This window comes from Jaculus jaculus, chromosome 5 (genome assembly GCF_020740685.1).
Source record: "Jaculus jaculus isolate mJacJac1 chromosome 5, mJacJac1.mat.Y.cur, whole genome shotgun sequence".
NCBI classification, from domain to species: domain Eukaryota; kingdom Metazoa; phylum Chordata; class Mammalia; order Rodentia; family Dipodidae; genus Jaculus; species Jaculus jaculus.
Window position 1 is genome coordinate 71,334,974 of NC_059106.1, and position 22,117 is coordinate 71,357,090.

General features: G+C 48.9%; 1 protein-coding gene across 4 annotated transcripts in view; it reads left to right on the top strand.

The window, feature by feature from the left end:
* The window catches only part of Csmd2 (CUB and Sushi multiple domains 2), a 671,876-nt gene that overhangs the window by 336,575 nt on the left and 313,184 nt on the right, over positions 1–22,117 (top strand). For all 4 annotated transcript variants that reach the window (XM_045150007.1, XM_045150008.1, XR_006637190.1 and 1 more), the window contains exons 7-9: positions 6,568–6,645; positions 11,964–12,051; positions 12,765–12,889. In XM_045150007.1, coding sequence (XP_045005942.1) covers positions 6,568–6,645; positions 11,964–12,051; positions 12,765–12,889 — 291 coding nt within the window. The remainder of the gene's footprint in view (positions 1–6,567; positions 6,646–11,963; positions 12,052–12,764; positions 12,890–22,117) is intronic.

Consider the following 22,117-nt stretch of genomic DNA (forward strand, 5'->3'; position numbering starts at 1 on the left):
GTGACCATGAGATGACGTCTCACTGAACCTAGACCTGCTGTTTTGGGTCAGATTGGCTGGCCAGTGATCCCCAGTTGTTCTCCTGTCTTTGTCTCCCACAGGACTAGAATTATAGGCATGTGTGGCCACAGCTAGCTGCTTATGTGAGCCCTCCAGATTGAACTCAGGGCAATTCAGGTTGCTCGAACTCAGGGTGGATCAAGGTCTCTCAGGCCACCGTACTTGTGCAGCAAGTGCTCTTACCCACCAAGCCATCTCCCCAGCCCCAGAACCCACTTTTTAGACACCAGTGCTTCAGTGTAATGTGGCATCATCAGGCTGGGGAAGTACTCCATGAATGAGTGAATGAATGAATGAATGAATACACAAGCAAAAATGAATGAATGCATCCCAGAAACTCTCTAGGTTTTTGCTTACTTTTCCATCAAGTTTGACTTTCCTTTCTGATTGTAGCTACACTCATGCATGCCGGAGCTCTACAAGGACATCTGCCCTGAACTCTGCCCCTTGCTCCTGGTGCTCTAGTCCACCTGGATCAGCTGAGTAAACTCTCCAGTGAGCTCAGTTCACGGTTCATTTCCCCTGGTGCTCCATATTCCGTAGAAGCTCACCTCCTGCCCGGGCCGGCTGTTCACTAAACACGTTCACTACACATAAATCCAGGGTGCAGTGGTGTCCCTGAGGTTACTCAAAACTGAGTCCTCAGGCTGGAGAAATGGGTTAGTGTTTAAGGTGCTTGCCTGCAAAGCCACAGGACCCAGGTTCAATCCCCCAGAACCCATGTAAGCCAGATGCCCAATGGGGCTCACACATCTGGAGTTCGTTTGCAGTGGCTGGAGGCCCTGGCACACCCATTCTCTCTCTCTCTTTGCCTATTTCTCTCAAGTAAATAAAGAAAAATAAAATATTAAAAAAAAAAAACCCTGAGTCCTCATCATCTGAAGGTGGCTCTGTGATGCTCATGTCCCTGGTGGTGTGGATTTTGCCTAGATCCATTTTTCTGTCTGTGTTAGTCAATTTTTAAATGGCTGTAACAAGTCCCCAAGAGAGACCTTAAAAGGAGAAAGGATTTGCTTCGACTCATGGTTTCAGCTCAATGTCTGTTGGCCTCATTGTTTTGGGAATAAGACGAGGTGTGGCTGTGGAAGGAGCCGGCTCACTGTAGGCAGCCAGAACGCGGAGATGGGAACCAAGAACAGGAATGGGCCAGAGCCAAGGTCCACCCTCCGAAGGCAGGCAGCCTTCCTCCAACAAGGCCCATCTTCCACAGTCCTACCACCTCCCAGCAGTCCACTCAAATTAAAAAAAATAAAATAAAAGCTTAAAAAATATTATTCATTCATTTGCAAGCAGAGAGGGGGAGAGGGAGAGAAAGAGAGAATGAGAACGGGTACACTAAGGACCCTTGCCACTGTAAATGAACTCCAGATGCATGCACCACTTTGTGCATCTGGGTTTATGTGGGAATGGGAGAATTGAACCTGGGTGGCCAGACTTTGCCAGCAAGTGCTTTTAACCACTGAGAAATCTCCCCAGCCCCCACTCAAATTTTAAATCCACCAATGGATTAAACTATTGATTAGTTTAGAACCTTAGTGATCTAATCATTCCTAGAAACATCCTGGATCATACATGTGCTATACTAATCTCTCAACCTAATCTATTTTAAAATCAAGTAGACCATCAAGTTTCCCCACCACCCTTGCCAACTTGGCATCCAAACACACCTCACACCTCCTTGATCTAGTCTGAATCTTTAAATAAACAAAAGAAGAAGGTCATATGATTACAGCTACCATGATACAACTATCTTGTCTACAACTAAAAGTACACTAATTCATTCCCTAGCATCTTAAGGTATAAGCAAAATGTAGACAAGCTCTTGGCCACAATTATTATGAATGTAACACAACCCATTCACAATAGAGGCTTTGTTCCCACCTAAAACCTCTTCACTGCTCATTCCTATCGGCATTCTGTTCTGAGCTCTCACCAGTATTTCCCATTAGTTTCTCCTTACAGCATTCTACACTGTCTTTATCCCACTTCTCCAGACTCTTCCAATTTCCTCCCCCGAAACTAGTTCTGTAGGCTTCAGAATCTCATTGTCAGATCATCACAATAACAACCCTGCTTCTCTGGAGCCTGTTTTCTATGCTAGATTTTCACTGCTGTGTCAAATTACTTGACACAATCACCTGAAGGGAGAGAAGGTTTATTTTTGCTCACCCATTTAGAGATTTCTGTCCACAGTCAACTGGCTCCATTGCCAAGGACCTGAGTGAGGTGGAGATCTTGAGCTAGAACAGAGCAGTTCACCTCATGGTAGACAGAAAGGAGAGACAGGAAGGGATGGAGGAGAGAGAGAAAAGAAAGGGGGGAGAGCAAAATATAGCACCCCTTGACCCACGACACAGCTTCAGGGACCTGCTTCCTCTGTCTAAGTCCCACCTCTTAAAAGTTCTCAGCACTTCCAAAATAGCACTACCAGTGGAGATGTCAACATTATCACACCAGCATATAGAGGTACATTTCATATACAAACCCAAATACTGACCCACTCATCAGACTTCACATAGTATGGGCTGACTATAGGCTCCACCTCCCCAGAACCTATTGTTGTTAGAATGAGGATCCCTTGCTCAAAGAGTGTTGGCCCCCCTGCATTCTCCAGGACCACATTATGAGAACAAAAACTTCCCAGAGCTTCTGATGTGTTTCTGATAACCATGCTACACCCAAAAGTTACATGAGTAATGCAGACATGGAGAGCCAGCTCTAAGGAGCCCAGTCACAAAGTTTAAATATAAATTAGTTTTTAGATTCCTTGTCATTCAGTCCTTGTTATTACCTTGACAAACTCCATCCCATCTGAAGTAACAGGAAGTAAAAGGGAAGTTAACACCAGCTTGGGGCAGTGTGCTGACATCATCCACTACTGAAAGCAGTCCAGTGGCTATTGGGTACCAAATCCATTGATGTTAGAGAGTCTTTTCTGGGGTGGGACAAGTATATAAAATGGGCCTCAGAGTCAGAAGGAGTCCTGTGGCGACCTCCAGAAGGCAGAGGGTCAGTAGACTTTTCCTCAGTGAAACAGGAAGAGTGGACCGTCTTAGCTGTATCTCTCTCATATCTGCCCATATCTTACAGCTCCCATCAGCAGTTCCAAAACAACCCAAGTGGCATGTTGTCCCTGGGAATGGCATCCACAGTGCTCTGGTCCCATCTTCACACCTCTCCCTCCAGTAGACACTACACATGGAGGCAGGAGACCATGAAGATATCAACTCCCTGCCTCTTGCCTGGGTACAGTTAGTCAGCTATGCAACCCTGCATCAGCTGGGCTACACCAGGTCAGAGGCCCCCTTACCATGACCCTGCCACCCTGGGGTCTTGGGAACAGGGGCTCCAACTATCCTTATGCTGCTCAGAGTGCTCTACATATCCCAGGGATGGTTAGATCAGGGATTGTTTTTTTTTTTCCCCTCCTGGCATAGCATATTAGCTCAACTTGAATAATGCATGTTTCTCTACTAATGCCCTCTGTTTGATAATGCGTCCATGTTAGTGTTCATTGGAAATTTTCCTGCTGGATACACACAGGGAGCAGTGTGCATTTATAAAAGAGGCTCCAGTGAGCGTCAGGAAGTCGAGCCTCTGGGGTGGGAACTGTATTTTCTCAGGCATTCAACTTGGATTGTGGCTTGTCAGGGGCCAAGTCTTTGGTTGGGTTTTTGGGTTAGCCATAGCTGGGGGAACTGGGACCCCCCCCCCCAGCCCCATACTATTGATAGTTGCAGACTTTTGTTTTGGATGTGCTATTTTTTCTTCAGTCTTGTGTCAGCGCTTGAACCTACAGTGCCTGAGCTGGGGGCAGGGGGATGCGGTGGAAAGTTGACGCTACCCTGGAAGTTACTCAAGAGACAGATGCAGGTCACAGCAAAGCTGAGGCTCAGTTGTGTGTCCTATAGCTAGTTACCTGAGACACCTTAATTTTATTTCTTTTGTTTATTTATTTTCTCTCAGTAGGTAGGCATAATAACTCCCAGGGCAAGCATATTGGAAGTCGAAGGACCAAGTGATATGATTCCTATTACCCCACTACAAGTGAACCAGACACTTGTTTAGGCATGGAGGGTACAGCAGTGAATAAGAAGCTTTGCCTTAAAAAACTTAAGACAAATAAAAGGGGGCTGGAGAGATAGATGGCTTAGCAGTTACGGTGAAGCCTAAGGGCCCAGGTTTGATTCCCCAGAACCCACGTAAGCCAGATGCACAAGGTGGCACATGTGTCTAAAGTTCATTTGCAGTGGCTGGAGGCCCTGTGTGCCCATTCTCTCTCTCTCTCTCTCTCTCTCTCTCTCTCTCTCTCTCTCTCTCGTTCTCTCTATCTCTCAAGTAAATAAATTTTAAATAAAGAAGCTTTGCCTTGGTGGAGCTCACACTGCAATGTGGGGGTGACAAAAATAACCCCATAAATGATAAGGTATACTAGACAGCTCAATAGATGAAGTAGAAGGGGGCAGGAGAGCTGAGGTTGGAGGTGTTGTTCCACTGGAGTGGTCAGGGAAGGCTCAATGAGGCCTTTGTGCAGTTGTTTCCAGGGAAAGGATAACAAGTGATGAGAAATATTCTGAGGAGCTATTAAGTCAAAGCAATAGGCCTGATTACATTGCAAGAAGCCTGGGGAGGCCCATGATGCCAGGGCAGAGTGGCAGCGGTCAAGGGAAGGGTTGGAGAAGTCACAGAGAGCACATATTGGCCCTTGTGGGCCATTTGGCAGGGGCTGGCTTGTGCTCCAGGCTGAGGTGCCGTTGAGGAGTTCTTAGCAGAGATATAGCGCTGTCTGATTCATGCTTCAGCAAGATTCTTCTGGCTCTGGTGCTGAGGATAAGGGAGGCTATGGTAGCAAAGAGAGAGATATATCAGGAACGTGGACCAGAGTGACAGACATGAAGATGTGGCAAGTGGTCACACTGGGGACATATTTGAACAGATTTACTGAGAAATCATGTGTGGTATAAGACAAGAGCCAAGGAAGCTAGTTTCAGTAAAGAACTTGTAAAGCGCTCAGGTCTGGTACATAGTGAGTTGCCTGGCCACAGTTGTCATCACTTTTGGGCATCAGAGCATCAGTCTTAGCCTGGGCAGAGTCAGCTGGGATGACACAAGGGGCCTTGGATTGGAGATAAGGGCCGAGGTTTATAACCAGAGACGGGATGAAGCCTTTGGTGGTCAGGAGAAGTTATGGGTAGCCAGACCAAAGGAGCTGGGTAAACAAACGGAATCAGGGACTCCTGGCTTTGCAACCTTTGTGTGCTACTCAGCAAAGTCCTGCAGAGCTGTGGACTGGACAGAGTCAAGGCCATATTTAATCCAACCACATGACTGCCACCCCTCAACGATCTCAGAGACTCAGCTTCCCCTGCCCCAAGTCAGCTGGTAGACTGTGGGCTAGGTAGAGCTATGGGCTCCGACCTTCATCTCCCTTCTCCTGAGACCAGCCATGACTTCTCATGACAGCAGTGGTGCACTGGAGAAGGCCTAATCTGGCAGGCGCTTTTCAAGTCTTTGGACTCAAGGCCTCCAAATTTCCAGTTGGCAAAGCCAAGGTCAAGGGGTAGGTAGGAAAATAGATCTCACTTCTGCAGTGAGAAGAAATACAAAAGTTATATCATGAGGTTGAGGATACAACTCAGTGGTAGAGACCTTGTCTATCATGCATGAGGCCCTGGGTTCAATTCCCAGTAGTACCAAAAAAAAAAAAAAAAAAGATAATCATATCATAATGGTGCAGATACAGGGAAATGATCCATTTAACACTCCCTGTCAGGAATGGCTCATAAATTTAGCAGGGCAGGCTCTACAGAGGGTAGACCAGAATGCTCATTCATCAGCTTTCCATTGCTATAACAAATACCTAAGACAAATCAACTTTAAAAGAAGAAAGGTTAATGTGGCTCACCATTTCAGAGCTCTCAGTCCATGGTCCCCAGGCCTTCCTGCTTTGGACCTAGGATGTCAAGTTGGGAGCACCTGGTGGAGGAAGCTGCCAGCCTCGTGGCAGCAACAGAAGCCAAAGGAGAGACAGGAAGGGTCTAAGGGCCTGATATTTCTTTCAAGGATGCATTCGTTAGGCCCTAAATTCCTTCAACTAGGTTTCCCTTGCAAAATGTCCTCTACCACTGACCCATAATATCACCAGTAGAGGACTGAGCCCCTCACACAGAGCTGGTGGAGAACATTTCAGATCTAAACTGTCAGGCTGCACAGTTGGGTCAGCAGATACTCACAAAAGGCTCGCGGAAGTGCTGACTGAGGTCAGTAGTTTGTTCAGTGGCGAGATCTCATATCTGGGAGCGACCTGAAGGAATGCCTGCAAGTCCCAGCTGAGGGGAGAACACCCATCCTGCCTCCCTGGTCTGGTGCCCGTGCTATCTTCCTGTCCGGGAGGGCTCCTGGCTTGAACCCTATCCCATGGAATGTCCCAGTTCCAGCTGCAGGGACCTCATCCCTGGCCATAGCAGACAACAGCTCAAACTCTCTTTCTTCTCTCTTCCTCTCTAGTCAAGAAGCAAATCGAGCTGAAATCTCGAGGCGTGAAGTTGATGCCCAGCAAAGACAACAACCAGAAGACATCTGTGTGTAAGTGTTGTCAGTCTGCTGCCAACCTGGGCAATGGGGCCTCTCGTGCTCGGGTCTGACCTGCCGGTGCTAGGACCGTGGGGAAGCCAGATGCTGCCTGACGACTTCCTTCACCCCTGCCTCCCTCCATCTGCGCATGGGCACACTGAACCCCTGCCCCTACTTTCCCCGGGCAGCCAGCAAGCAGCCCAAGCCTGTCCTTTGCCAATCTCCTCCCATTTCCTCCTTCTTCCTCTTCCTCCCTCACTTCCCATTTGAACTGTGGTCCAGGGAGTCATTACTGCTACATTTCTCTCTTTATTTTTCCTTTTCAATCACTTCCACCTGCTAAGATTGTCTTCTTTGTGGCTCCTCTACCATGAGTTGATGACCTCAGGCTAGGGTCTAAGAAAAGGAGGAAGGAACATCCTTAGCAACCTCCTCCCAGGCTGTGTGTGGATGTGGCTGGGCAGAGAGAAGAGTGGAGGGCTGGGCCCTGCCTCCTGAAGCAGTGGGGAGGTGCTTGGGCACAGGCTGGATTGCATCTTTGAGAACATGGAACTGCTACTCACTGTGTAGAAGATTAAAAGAAGTCCCAGGGAGCTGAGGAGCTGGCTCGGTCGTCAAAGGGCTTACCATGCAGATATGAGGACCTGAGTTCACATCCCCAGTACCCACATAAAAGCCATATGGGTGGCCCAGACCTTTACTCCTAGTGCTGGGTAAGTGGAGGCAGGAGGCTTGTTGGAGCTTGCTGGCTAATTAGTCTAGCAGATTCAGTGAGACCTGGGTTGAGTGAGAGACCCTGTCTCAAAAAAAAAAAAAAAAAAAAGATAGAAAACAACTAAAGAAGACACCCAGCATCAACCTATGGCCTCCACAAGCATGTGCTCATATGTACACCCACATACATACAAGCATGTTATATATGCATGCATAGTGCAGACATGTGAAAAAAATTTAAAGAGGTCTAATGCTGGAGAATGATCTGGAATATCACTCTTAGAGATACATGGTAGCTAGAGCCTACGCAGAGGGACTTTCAAGTATAAACACAGAAAAGCTCTGGGGAGGCATCCTGTCCTCTAAAAGCTAGACTTGAAATCACAGACCTCTCCAGAAACTCCATCTTCCATCTGGAGGAAGCGCAAGGAGCAAGGCATCACGGTCCCCCCGAGTGCCTGCACTGCAGGTTCCCTTCCTTCCCCTTCCTTCCGAGTCCTCCTCCCCCTCCGATCTCTGCCCGCTCCACTCTTGCCTCTACCTCCTGCTTGCCTCACCCTTCCTTCTTCAACTTTCTGCTTTCCTCTTCTCTCTCTCTTGCCTTCTTCCCATGCCTGCTCAGCTCCTTACCCTCTCCTGTCGCTCTCTCCCTCTCAGCCCCCTGCACCCACCTTTCCTCAGTTGCTAGACATACTTAGTAAGGAGAGGAGGAGTCACCGTTGAGTTCCCAGACTCCGATGGTGGCTGTGGCCAGGAGAGAGCTAGGGCCTGGCCCTGACCACTGAGCCTGAGTGTGAGGGCTAGCTCGGGTCTCTCTGGTTCCCTGAGTGCCCATGGTACCAGTGACTGCAAGGGTCATTTGGAGACCAGTATCTCCCATGGCCCAGGGCCCAAGGGGCTGGATGTCAGAGGACAGCTGGGGGCTCTGCATTGGTGCTTGGCTAGGGTGTCAGGGGAAGGAGCTGGAAGGGGAGTGGCAGGCCAGTTCAGGACTCTATGGAGAAAACTCTGCCCGTGCCGTGTGCCCGTGTGCTCTTTTCTATGGTTGGGATCCAGAGGGACTGGGAAACTCGTGGCTTCATTTCCCACGGAGCCACAGGCCAACTTTGGGAAACGATCCTGCGTCGGGGGGGGGGGAGGGTGCTTATCTCATGTTCCCCTAGAAATTAATATTTCAGTTTCCACACCTGTAGGGTACAGATATAGAATCTTAAACCCCTGCCTTCCACTTAAGGGTGCTATTGAATCTAAGGCTTTTCCTGACTGAGAACTTCAGGATGTCTATAAACTAAACCACGTGTGGTGTGGGTCATGTGTTTCTGGAGAAGGGATTTATGGTTTTCATCTCCTACAAGTTTTTGGATACTCACAACTCCACCAGGTAGATACAGAAACTCTATGCTAAGGAAATAATGCAAATATTCCTTAAAACATGTATGTTACCCAGCGAGACATTAATCCCCACTGCAAGATTCCCTCAGAAAGGGATGGTATGACTCAAGCTGCCCAGAGGCAGGCTGCAGATGCCTGCAGATATTCTCTTCAGACCCTTGTGGATGGCTGGTCTCAACTCCAAGGAAGGGGTGGACCCTGCAGATTTGCCTCCACCGTCAGTCCATGAGAGCCAGGGCCCCTGACCATCGCTCTTGGCCATGTCTCTATTCGCTTTGGGTCAGACATGTTGCTTTATAAGCATGTTGCTGCTTTTCTTCCTCACCCCAGGTCCCTCGTGGCCAAGGCACGGATTGCCCTGCATTTTTGTCTCCCAGTAACTGACAGCAAATGAGTGCTACTGATACCAGTGGCTGGTCTAGGCAGGGAGTGTAGCTGTGGCCTTGTGGAGGAAGGGGAAGGTGACTCATACAGTGAATGGTTCTCTGGGATACAAGTTTCTTGAAGATGCTCTTAGGACAGCTGCCAACTGTCCTGAAGGAGGTCACTGATAGGTGTAAGCTGCGTCCTTTCTGGGTCAGAAACTCAGATGGATCTGAGCCCCTGCAAGGTGCTGGCTGGCTTCAGAGGAGCAGGAGCTGTGCTCCGCATGTCAGGGGCTGGTTTGGTGGGTAGTTTTGCCTCAATTCCATCAGTCCCACTCTCATCCAAGCAGTCTACTATCCTCACTGCTTCCCGGGTGGCGTCAGGACTAAATGAGAGGGCAAGAATGGCAACGAGAACCACTGAGTATTCACAATGTTAGGTGAGGGGGTTCCCATGAGGTGGTCCTTAGCAGAGACCTTCGGAGGGATGTGGTCATAGGCAGGACAAATGGGCGGGACCTACAGGGCAGGGGTATTCCGTCAGGGATCGGCTGCAATGATGGCTCAGGGATGCATCAAAAACAGCTTGGGACTATCTCTTCCTTAGGCCATAACTTCCTTCCTCCCAGGCCCCAGTCTGCAGGAAGACCCCGTTATCTCCTTCCTTCTGTGGATTCATGGAAGCAGGGGCTTGTGCTGCTTTGGGAAGTCACCTCAGGCTCACTGTTCCAGCCTGAAGATTTCTAGGTTGATGTGGAATGATGGCTTTGTGAAGTTTAGGGTACAAATGTTTTGGAGGTAGAGGCTTGTCAAGAAATGGGGATGGGGACAAATGTCCAGATGGATGTCCTACCTCAACCTGGCAGAGCAGAGCCACCCAAGAGGCCTTGCAAGCATTGCCATATAACCAAGAAGGCAGCTGGTGTGTGCAGCCTGTCTCAACCCTCAGGTCCCTTGGCAGCCATTCCCTGGGCTACCTGGAGGTTTGAACAGGGGCTAAGCCCCATCTGTACCTGCAGAAGTGCGCCACAGCCTCAGCAAGGCCCCACCTTCCCTACTTTTTCCAGCCACCATGTCTCACGGCTCCCTGCTTCCCTCCTCCTGCCTTAGTCTTCCACACTCCATGGCGATCCTCTTTCCACAGCCACTCCTGCTGTCTCTTGTCTCTGCAGGGCTCTTGACCTTGACCTGACCAATCACAGACCTTCCTTAACCATCCTTAACCGCCCACCACTAACTGAGTAATCAGGATCCCCGGGCCTTGCTCCTGCTTGGAGTCTTCAGTGATGGCACAGGGGGCTTGGGATGAGACTGGCGCCTCTCAAAAGTCAGATCTCTGATGCTTCCCTTCCCTCTTTCCTTGCCACTCTTCAACTCCCCCTCACTCTGGCTGCACCCAGCAAGCCCTGGTTTTGGTTCTGGTTCTGTGTCTCCACCTCGCTCTCCATGCCTGTCTTCTGCCTCTGTCACTTCCCCATGTGTCCAAACCATACCTGTTCAGAGAGTCTGTGTGACGTGGCGCCTTCCACGGACTTCTCCCAGCACCCCCAGACTGCGCTGTCCTCTGAGCAGCCCTGACCTGCCTCTTTCATTGCCTCCCCATTCTGGTTGTGAAGTTCCTTTCCATGGGTCACGGCTTCGCTCAACTGGGAGCTCCTTTGAGGACAGTGGTTTATCTAAGTACCCTTGGCATCTCCCCTTGTGCAAAGTAGCTGCTCGGTGAGTGCTTGTGGCACGCCCATGTGAGGGAACGAGTGAGCGGTAGAGTGTATCACTCACGTGATACGAGACTGAGCTGAAGGGGTGGGAGAGGGCATGAGTGAGCGCAAGGATATTGCTGTAGATGCCCCAGAGCCCCTCATTCAGAGGCTACTGTTGGGATCATGGGATTGGTGTGTCATGGAAGAGGATTTCTCAAGCTAAACTGTCTGCCTGCCCAGCTCCTGGTCATCCTCCAAGCCAGGAATCCAGCACTGTGAGGTGACCCCAGTCTCATTAATGTGAACATCAAGGAAAATGACCAGGCAGGGACCCCGAGAGTGGCCCACCCTCTGCACCATGAGTGTATTCGCCGCCCCAGATCACATTCTGTGTGGGCCCAGACAGCCGTGTGTATGGTTCTTGTGAACAGATGTCTGGCAGGTGTCAGAGCATCGTGCCACCTGTCAGAAGCAGCCCAGGTGACATCTTTGGTTGGTGACCTTGGATGATGGCATTGGGCAGGGGAAGTGTGTGTGGGGAGGGTGCTCCGGTGACTACTTGCTGTGGTTTGACAAGTGTCTGGGGGGGAAAGACTTTTCATAAGCAACGTCCATATATGAGCTAAAGTTGCTTTGAACTTCAAAATACAGATCGCTCTCTCTCTTTCTCTTTCTCTCTTTCTCACATTCTTTATCGTTTCTGATCATGCATCCACCTTTTATTTAACTTTCTTTGAGTCATCTCCATCTGGGGCTGAGGTCTGGGGAGGGATCACCTCATCTAGAGTCTCCTCTCCACCCCTGGATCTGAAGCGCAGGGTGGGGAGGTCACCAGAGGCTATGGGTGGTCCCTGTCTGGCCACTGGTGTGGGACAAGGGGACAGGGTGGTTGTTGGGGGTGGGTGGGAACTGTCTCAGAGCCCTCGTGCTCTCAATGAATTCCACGTGGAGTTTTCTTGCAAAGGAATTTGTCAAAAGCAGCTCCCCACCTTGCAACTCTAGTAGAGTCCCATCCCGGAGAGCCAAGCCACCCCGCACTAACACGGGGGGGCAAGGGCTCATTCTGTCTCTGCTTCCACCGCCCTCCCTGAGACACTGCCCTGCCTGGTACCTTCCTGAGACTGTCCATCTATGTGTGTGCTGTTTTTTTGCCTTGTAGTAACTCAGGTTGGTGTGTCCCAAGGACATAATATGTGTCCAGACCCTGGCATACCTGAAAAGGGCAAAAGACTAGGCTCGGACTTCAGGTAAGACCTACTGAGGAACTTTCTGATTGCAAAAGAGGGTGGGGTGGCCTGGGTCGTGGGAGGGCAAGGGCTGGAGGTAGGGCAGAGAAAATGGAACACATGTGGGAAGCGGGCCTTGCTTGGAACAAGCCGTAGCTGTAGACGTGCTCTACTGATCTAGTCCTTGGAAGAACGGCCATGCTTTTACGGGGATGGGGATGTCACTGAAAACTGCCAACAAATACCACCACTGTCAACCTATGTAGCCAGGTTTCGGGGTTCAAAGGGCTGCCACTCGCAGTAGTGACATGCTATCCGATGACACAGGCGTGCAGTCCTCTGGCAGTCCCCAGGGCCTCTGAGCTGGTACATTTTGCAAAGTTTTGAACTACTAAAACCTCCTCCCACAATCCTTTATTTTCATCATAGTTTATGGGTACCATCCACCCACTCTTGGCTGCCCTAATTGATACTTATCTCAGAGAATCACAATTCACCCACAAAAATCTCCTTTTAACTCAATCCTAAACCCATCAAATGGTCCAAAACAACAAAGATGAAGAGCAGATGTTCCTGCCAACACATTTTAAGTGGTAAACGGTGGAGCCCTGACAAAAGGCCAAAAAGAGAAAGAACGTTGCCCAGGGGACTCGAGTCAGGAAACAGGATGGACTCTGGGCAGGGCTTAGCAGGCCAAGGGACTAAGCTCATGACACACCTTGTCTCCCACCCAGGTTAGGGTCCAGCGTCCAGTTCACCTGCAACGAGGGCTATGACCTGCAAGGGTCCAAGCGGATCACCTGCATGAAAGTGAGCGACATGTTTGCAGCCTGGAGCGACCACAGGCCAGTCTGCCGAGGTGAGGGTGCCTGGGGAAGGGGGGCTGCCCAGACACTTGGGCTAGCATGGAGGAAGCCCGGGCTCTCACTCAGGCTGGCTCCCCTTGCGCCCTGCTGCTCCCTGGACCTCAGGTCCTGCATCACTGACTAATTCTCCTGTGTGCCTGGTACCTTGTCTGTACCAGGGCCTGCGCTAGGGTCAGGATGTGCAGTGGTAGGGAGATGAACGGGTACTTCACAGTCTGATGGGGGCGGCAAACACAAAACAGGTCGCTGGCACGTTACACAAAGCCATCACAACCACAGAGATAGGAAAGGGAGTCACCCTCTGTACTGTCATCTTGGCTCCCTCTATTATAACACTGACGCATCCAGAGCACTCTGTCCCAGTGCCCTTGTTTCTTTGCCTAAAATGCAATAAGTAGACCGGTTGCTTCTGGAAGCAAATTCTTTTAGCCATACAGAAGTGGCACGGAGCATGGTATGAAAAGGCTGCTCAGTGGGTATCTCTTAGTACCATGCCTGGGTATCTTGTTCTCAAGGGTCTTGCCCCCTCCATTCACACCTCTCACATAAACCAGAGGCAGGCTGCCCTGCTCCCCTCCCTCAGGTCATGTTCAAACACTGGACTGGACGTACCCCTTCCTAGGAATACATTCTTCTAGAGAAGTCCTTGAGCAGCTTATTCCCTAAAGCAAAAGAAGGCCCTTTTGGCAGACTGCCTTGAAAAGCCCTCTGGGAGAGAAAGTGCATTGCCTACTATAAACAGTGGAATTCTGGATCCTTCTGACAAAAAGAGGCTCTTTGCCTCTCTCAGGCCACATGCCTCAAGATGTTATGTCTAGAGTAATAGAAAACACAGTCATTCAGGCTGGGGAGATGGCTTAGCGGTTAAGGCGCTTGCCTGAGAAGCCTAAGGACCCAGGTTCAATTGCCCCAGGACCCACATAAGCCAGATGCGCAGGGTGGTGCATGTACCTGGAGCTTGTTTGCAGTGGTTGGAGGCCCTGGCACACCCATTCTATCTTCTTTCTCCTTCTCTCTGTCTCTTCATTAAATAAATAAGTAAATAAATAATTTTTTTTTAAAAAGAAAACATAGTCATTGTATGTAGTCATGTTCAAAGTTAGCGCTGAACACACTCCCATTGTAAATGTGCTAAGACCCCTGGAAGCGGGTTGTGGAAATGTCTTTCAAATATTCATACCTGCCCAACTTTTTAAGTGGCCATGATCCAGTTTATGAAGTGCTTGTATTCCCACTCATTTTAGCTATATTACTCCAAGGAGTTTACATAGCTACTATTTATTTTAATTAAAAAGTTCCTAGTAGAATGAGCACATAGGCAAACCTCCTATTTTCTGTGGGCCTTCTCTTAGCTACAAATGTAGTTAGTTGTACTGCCTAATCTTGCTGCTCTAGAGTTTAGTGTGATGATCAGAGTCAAGGATGTGTAAACACTTTATAACTTGGAAAGTCCTAGAAGGAACACAAGTATTCTCATCCTAAAGTATGAGCTCTATAGGGCAAGCACTTCTATTTTGATCCCTGTTTCAGACAGGGTTTGATGTACAGTAGGGTTTAATAAATGACGGAGGAGCTCACCACTCTAATTGCGAAGAGTCAGGACGCCAGCTGCAGAGAGAAGCATGGAGTCTGAAGACCAAGGGACCATTGGTCAATCTGTCATTTCAAATTTCCTTTCCAGGAGCCTAAATAGCAATATTTTCTTTTCCTGAGGTAAGCTCTTGCTCTAGCCCAGGCTGATCTGGAATTCACTATATAGTCTGAGAGTGGCCTCAAACTTAGAGCTATCCTCCTACCTCTGCTTCCCAAGTGCTGGGATTACAGGCCAGAACAGCAATACCCTTAGGCAGTGGTAGGATCTGATCTTTCACCAAGACTTTTTGCCATATAGGAAAGTTGTTTTGAGGAAGGTGTCTAGTGTGGAGGAGGGCTGGCATTTCAGGAGGAATTTCATGTTCCTAGTTCAACAACATGCTCAATGTGTGCTATGCCCCATTCCAGCTGTCTTGAGAGAATCTGACCCACTAGACTGAGTTCTCAGCATGTGTTTAATTTCTGAGCATTGTTCTGGTTTCACACCGGTGTCCTCTGCCACTATGAAAGAGGATGGTGAGGGGAAATCACAGATCAAGTCCAACCATCACCACATTTTTAGCGGAGTGTTCTTGAGCCCCTTTCCTTCCTTCCTTCCTTCCTTCCTTCCTTCCTTCCTTCCTTCCTTCCTTCCTTCTTTCCTTCCTTCCTTCTTTTCCTTATTTCTTTTTTACTCATTTGAGAGACAGAGAGACAGGCACACATATGGGAGGGAGGAGGGCAGAGAGAGAGAAAGAGAATGGGTGCACCAGGCCTTCTAGCCACTGCAAATGAACTCCAGATACATGCACCACCTTGTGCATCTGGCTTATGTGGGTCCTGGGGAATTGAACCTGGGTCCTCTGGCTTTGCAGGCAAGTGCCTTAACCATTAAGCCATCCTGCTAGCCCTGAGCCCATGTCTTTTCCTCTCCAAATCCTTTTCTTTCTTGTCCCTACTAAATTGCAGAGACACTAGAACTCCTTGGTATCACGGTGAGCGCTGGACACGAGAGTGCTCATTTACCCACCCAGGGTGTCTGCAAAACACATGGGCACACCCAATCAATTAGCTTAACCCGCCACACAGTGAGTCCACACCGCAGGTTTCATCCCATAGAGGCTAGGTTCTTTTAAATGCTACTGTCTCACCCAATTATATTGCAGTCCCACAGTTTGAGAGATGCGTAGACTGCTGTAAATCACCCATCTCCTGGATGACTGGCCCTGTGTGGCCTTCTTCCCCATCAGTTTTAGCCACAGGGCCTTTATTTGGGAAAGGAGAAAACAAAACCATGGCCTGCTTTGTGACTGGGAATTGTAAACAAATCATGTGACAGAAGTGGTTTCCAGCACAGTATGACCCTTCTGCCTCGCTCCATCTGTTACTGCTCCGTTCCACTGGTCATGGAGAGGCAGACAATGGGCAGGCCAAGGCTCCAGGCTACATCTGGATGGTCTTTCCTGAGCGTCCCTGAAGGCCAAGGGCTGAGCTCCATATTAGATACAGCACTCTCTGTATTTTGGCAGTCTTTAAGGTTTTTCTTTTAGAGTCTTTTGTTTTTACTTAATTGGAATTTCCACTCTACTTGTGATTTTTTTTTTTCTTAAGGACAACTTAAGATGAACCCCACTTCTTTCACTAAAAGTGACAAAAGTCCTTCAATTATAAGATGCTCCACTGAGAAGCAAGTTACCAAAAGATTGCCTTCTAAAAAGCCCTGGCCCCATTCACAACGGTATTGTTTCCCCACTAAAGCATTTAAAATATGATGTGGTTTTAATTATTCAGTTTTCCACACAATTAATTCTGCTGAAACACAGGGACTGGCAAATAATGGGTTCTCCATAAATGCTTGAGGACCACCTGAATGAATCGGTCACTGAGCTGGATGAATTTGAAATTAGTGAAATTAGATGTATAGTCTTTCCCTTGCACCTGAAGGAAATAAGCTTCTGATTTGACTCCAACCATTTTTTTTTTTTTTTTTGAGCTAGGGTTTCATGTAGGCCAGTCTGATCTCACCATGTAGCTGAGGATGGCTTTGAGCTTCTGATCCTCCTACCTCCACCTCTTGAGTGGTAGGATCACAAGTGTGTGCCACCACGCCTGTCTTCCTAGAACGTCTTGGTCATGCAAAGGAGATTGAGAACCAGGTGGCACATTGGCTGTATTCATAGCTTTTGCATTGATGTCACCAGATATCCAACAGAAGCTACTCAAAAGAGGAGAGGTTCTCATTGTTAGGGTGGCCTGACTACAGCAATGATTGATATAGAAATTACCATGTCTTGTGTGTTCACTTACACCTTTCCTCGGCTATGAAAACTATAAAACAAAAATAAAATCTCAGCTGGAGATCAAAGCATTTTTAAAGAGCTATCTCACACTCTTTGGCCCCCAGATAAATAACACCTCATTTTTCACTCATACTGACATTGCAGTGATCTTTCTAGAAAATTTCTACAAACTTCATTCTGGTTCATGGTTCAGGAGACACCATCTTTCATGACACAGAAGGCACCACAGTGGGATCTGGTCGTGCAGCTCGTTCCGCATACACCAGCAGATCAAGAAACAGAGAGCCAGAGTAGGGGTGGCCTGTAGCCATCTAGCCCCACCGCTATGGCCCTGTGTCCTCCAGCCAGGCCCCACGTCCAAAAGGTCCTCCAACCTCCTCACACAGCACCACCAGCTGGACATCAAGTATTCTTTCTGAGCCTTGGTGTAATAGCGCTCAGCTCATTCTGTGCAGTCCCAGGTGGGAGAAAGAACACGGTACAAGGGCTTCTGTATGGAATCCACTGTTCACAAGTAAGCCTTTGTAGAAACCTGATAGATAAAACAGACAGCAGTGGAGCTTTTCTGATTAAAGCAGGGATGGGAAGTCAGAGTCTGTCCCTCCCTCACGTCTCTCAGCAGCCCCTCTACACTGCTAGGCCTGGGCCTCTGGGTTCACTTTTGTGAACCACGGCTGTAACGAAGAGGACCAAATTAACCACCAGCATCCCTGGTTTCTTATAGCTGCAGGTTGATGTTGATGGAGGATGGGACTGAGTACCGACCCCAGATAAGATACAAACAGGTGCTGGCTCAAAAGGCCCACAGTGAACACACAACCATATATTCTTCATTTTTTGCTAAGGTGTGTGTATGTGTGTGTGTTGAGAATATAGAACATCATGCTTGATACTCAGACCAAAGTTCGAGTTTCATCCTTGCTATTAACAAGGTTTCTGTTATGTGGTAAAGTACTTGGAATGGCCATCTGTAAAAAAAAATGAGAGTGGGGCTTGGGACCCACAACACAAACCAGGCTGGATTAAAACACGACAGAGGCCTTTCTCTCCCACATCAGAGTCCCGAGTCTACCCCTTAAAAGTACTGCTGTCCAAGTTGTATTTCCCCCTCTCTTCTCTCCTGTCTCCTCTCTTCCCCTCTCTTCTCTCTCCTCTCTTTAGTGGAAATAGCCCACTGACTTACTAAATACATGCCCCATTGTCCCAGCCCTAAGAATATCTCTGAGTCCCTTACCTACATGTGCTAATGATGAAGCTACTGTTTATTAAGCTATTTATACTTGTCTAAAACATCACACCAGGCACTTTTCATCATTTCTTTGTGAGGAAAGTGGCACTAGCAATATTTCATGTTGAGTTGACGCTTCAAGTGGTCACTAACTTGCCTAAGGGCACAAAGCCAATCAGTCGAGCTGAGTCTCCACTCTGGCTCCGAAAGCTTTCAGCCACGTCAGCTTGAACACTGCATCTGGGCCTCCTCAGAGTCCAGGGGGGCAATGAAGCCATGACGAACAGCTCCTGCCCACCCACGCGCAGCCGTGGGAGATCACATTGAGCATGCAGTGAGCTCACATACACCCATTAACTGGATTCATGCAACTCCTCTGAAGGAGCAAGTGGAGAAGGAGGAAACTGAGAGGGTCAGAGAAGTAGGAGAAGAGTCACATCCTCCATAAGAGGCCAAGGGTGTGTCACCACTGGAAGTAAGTGACTGGGTTTAGGCTTAAGGTTGTCTCTGCAGAGAATTGGCAAGGTAACTGTTGCAGTCAGGTTCTCATTGCTGGCAGAAATCACCTGACCAGGAGCAGCTTTTGGGGACAAAAGCGGGGGTGGGTATTTTGGCTTACAGACTTGAGAGGAAGCTTCACCATGGCAGGGGAAAAATGATAGCATGAGTGGAGGATGGATGCACATCACCCCCTGGCCAACATAAGGTGGACAACAGCAACAGGAGAGTGTGCCAGACACTGGCATGGGGAAACTGGCGTTAACATCATAAGCCCGCCGCCAAGACTACACTGCCTGTAGGAGGCGTTAGTTCCAAAATCTCCATCAGCTGGGAACCTAGCATTCAGGACACCTAAGTTTATGGAAGGATACCTGAATCAAACCACCACAGTAACCAAAGAAGGACAAAGAGGGCTGGGGAGATGGCTTAGAGGCAAAAGACACTTACATGCAAAGCCTGCTGGCCCAGGTTCGATTCCCCAGTGCCCATGTAGAACCAGATACCCTGAAAGCAGGACACTAGCTTGGGCTGAAGCTTCCATTTGAAAATCCGTGATGAAGCCACTGTTTTCCTGGTGGCCACTAGGCCCCAAGACTTAGGAATGGGAAACCAGATGGGAGGATTGTCCAAAGACAGGCTCTTCACCAGATAGGGAGGTGTGCAGGGAGCCAGTGATACTGGTGAGTGGTTTTGTGGTCCACACCGGGAAGTTAAAGAAGGAGGGTCAAGAGGGAACCAAGAGATGGGAAGAAAGATAGGGGCCAAGGGACTAGAGTGGCCTAGGATGTAGGACGCCAGGTACATTGAGGTCAGAGAACAGGTGATGGGGAGGAGGGATGGCCGATTTTAAGTCCCAAAAGTTGGACCTACCTGGTTACCGGGACAGCGAGGCCCTGTGTGTGGCCATAGACATAGCTGGGGAGAGGTCAGTGGTCCAGATCCCATGAGAAGAGGCCTTTCAAAGAAGGGCCCGCCCCACCCCTCTGTTGGACCAGGAGAGAGATGAGCACATCGGCAGACAGGAGTGCGTATCTGGGGAGTCGGGGAGAGGACGTGCCTCATAAATTGCTCTGTTTCCTCCGAAAAGACAGATGAGGTCTTCAGCCAGGAGAAAGGAAGAGCAAGAGGCCCAGGGGCTGCGGGGAAGGCATGGTAGGGACTTTGAGCAGGAGAGGTAGCTGATAGAACTTGGTATCCAGGAAGTTTGTGAGATGGGCAATGGATTTATAGTGCTAACAGTCTTCCTCCTTGTGTGACAGTGGTGGTGCCCCCCATAAAGCTCAGCTGTGTGGGGCAGGTATAGAAAATGTAGGTGGAGGGTTTCATCAGTGACTGGTGTCTCCCAGGCAACAGATCAGACCGGAGAGAAGAGAGGGACTTAGGAGGGTTTACAAGGAAGTGGCCATCATGGTGGACCATGGGGTCTAAGCTGGGTAAGGATGGAAGAGAAAACAGGGCCACAGAAGGAGGCTGGTGAGTCAAGAGAAAATATTGTTGTCAACATACTGGCCACTTCCGCGGGTTCAAAGTAAGTTTAGGATTCAGCAAGCATTTTCACAGAGACATCCTGGTGAGGGGAGCAAGATGAGCAGTAGTCACTACTTCTGTAGAGAACGTGGGCTCTGGAAGATATTACAACTACAGGTAGGGATTTTTTTCCCCTTAGAATGGGTGGCGGGATGTCAGGTATGGTGGCACATGCCTAGGGAGGCTAAGGCAGGAGATATAAAAGTTCCAGGCCAGTTTGAGCTACATACTAAGACTTTATCTTTAAAAAAAAAAAAAAAAAAAAGGTGAAGAGGTCAGAAGTGGGAGAAGCAGGCTTAGAAGGCAGCCCGGCTCCGGCTGGGACTTACATGTGGAGAGAAGCTAGGGATGGAGGAACTTGTGTGCCTCTCGCACTCCGGTAGTTTCTTGCTTTGAAGCCAAGCTGGAACTGGCGATGTGTCAAGGTGCTGTCTCCTTGTGGTCCTCTGGGATACTGTCTCCTGTTAGGATGTACAGAGATGTCCTAAGGAAGGATGGGAGGCCTGGATGTTCTCAGAGAAGTCCCCAGAAGAGGGCTGATAAAAGGCAAGTAGAGAAATAGGAAGATGGCATCTGTTCATCTATCCAGGTGTTGTCTGAGCACCTGCCATTTTGCCAGCTCATCTGGGTCACAGTGAGGCGCTTTCCATCTGCTGGTGAGATCCCAGGAGCTAGTTGCTCACAGAGAAGGAAGTCTGTCTGTCTGTAGAACCCCTGACCTTGCTCAGACAGCAGAGAGGGGAAAAAAATAACCAAAGTTCCATTCAGAACCCATCTTAAGGTGCCCTGTGCTGCTACTGATTGTAACATTTTAATTAAGCCCCTCCAAGCTTTTAAAGTGGTGAGTGCTTTTTTGACCTGTTCTCTCTAATTACCTTCAGCATATTTCAACAGACAGCAAATACCATCTAATTCTTGGAAACAAGTGCAGGATAAATTGAGTCTTTTGGCAGCAGAATCTGACTTTGCGAAGGAGGTGGAGGGTGATGCTGGCAGAGCTCTTTAAGGCGCTCTGCAGGGCTAGAACTCCGACTCCGCCGATCCGCTCTGCACTCGTGGGATGGGATCACTTTTCTTCTCACTCGGTTAGCACCTTGGCTACAGAGAACTCTTGGATATAGAGTGAAATAATAAGCATGACATGGTGTTTGGTAGTCCGTGGTCCCCTTTGTTGACTCTTTTTTTTTTTAATTTTGAGAGAGAGAGAGACAGAAATGGGCATGCCAGGAAACTTTTCAGCCACTGTGAACAAGCTCCCTTGTATGTGTGTTTGACATTGCATGCTTGTGTTACTTTGCGTCTGGCTACTTGGGACCTGGAGATTCAACATGTGTTCTTAGGCTTTGCAGGCAAGCGCCTTAACCACGAAACCATCTTTCCAGCCCTTTTGTTGACTTTTGCCACTGTCCTAGGCCCTGGGCTCAGTCTTCCCAGTTATCATCACCCTCACTAGACCTCAGTGAGGTGCTAACACTCGCCCCATTTGACAGATGAAGAAATAGGATCAGAAAGGTCTTCTAACTCCCTCAGGCTTAAACAACAGCCAGAAAATGAATTTAGACCCATGAGTCTAAGTAAGTGAGTCCGTGCCAGACCTGTCTCCAATCATGCCACACTTCCTGGATGTGACCTGTGAATTAAAGAGTTTCACAACAGAATTAGAACAACAGTCAGATACACATAAGGGCAGTGGGGGCTGGAGGTCAAAAGTTGATTCAATCAGGATGGGGCAGAAGTAGTTCTCGGGTTGGAGAGATGGCTTAGCGGTTAAGCGCTTGCCTGTGAAGCCTAAGGACCCCGGTTCGAGGCTCGGCTCCCCAGGTCCCACGTTAGCCAGATGCACGAGGGGGCGCACGCGTCTGGAGTTCGTTTGCAGAGGCTGGAAGCCCTGGCGCGCCCATTCTCTCTCTCTCCCTCTATCTGTCTTTCTCTCTGTGTCTGTCGCTCTCAAATAAATAAATTTTTTAAAAAAAATTTTTTTTAAAAAAGAAGTAGTTTTCATGGGTATTTCCGTTAGGCCCTTCACCCCACAGAAGGAAAGAGCAGTTCCGACCCCAAGGCCCTTGCAGACAGCCCTCGGAAAACATTCGCTC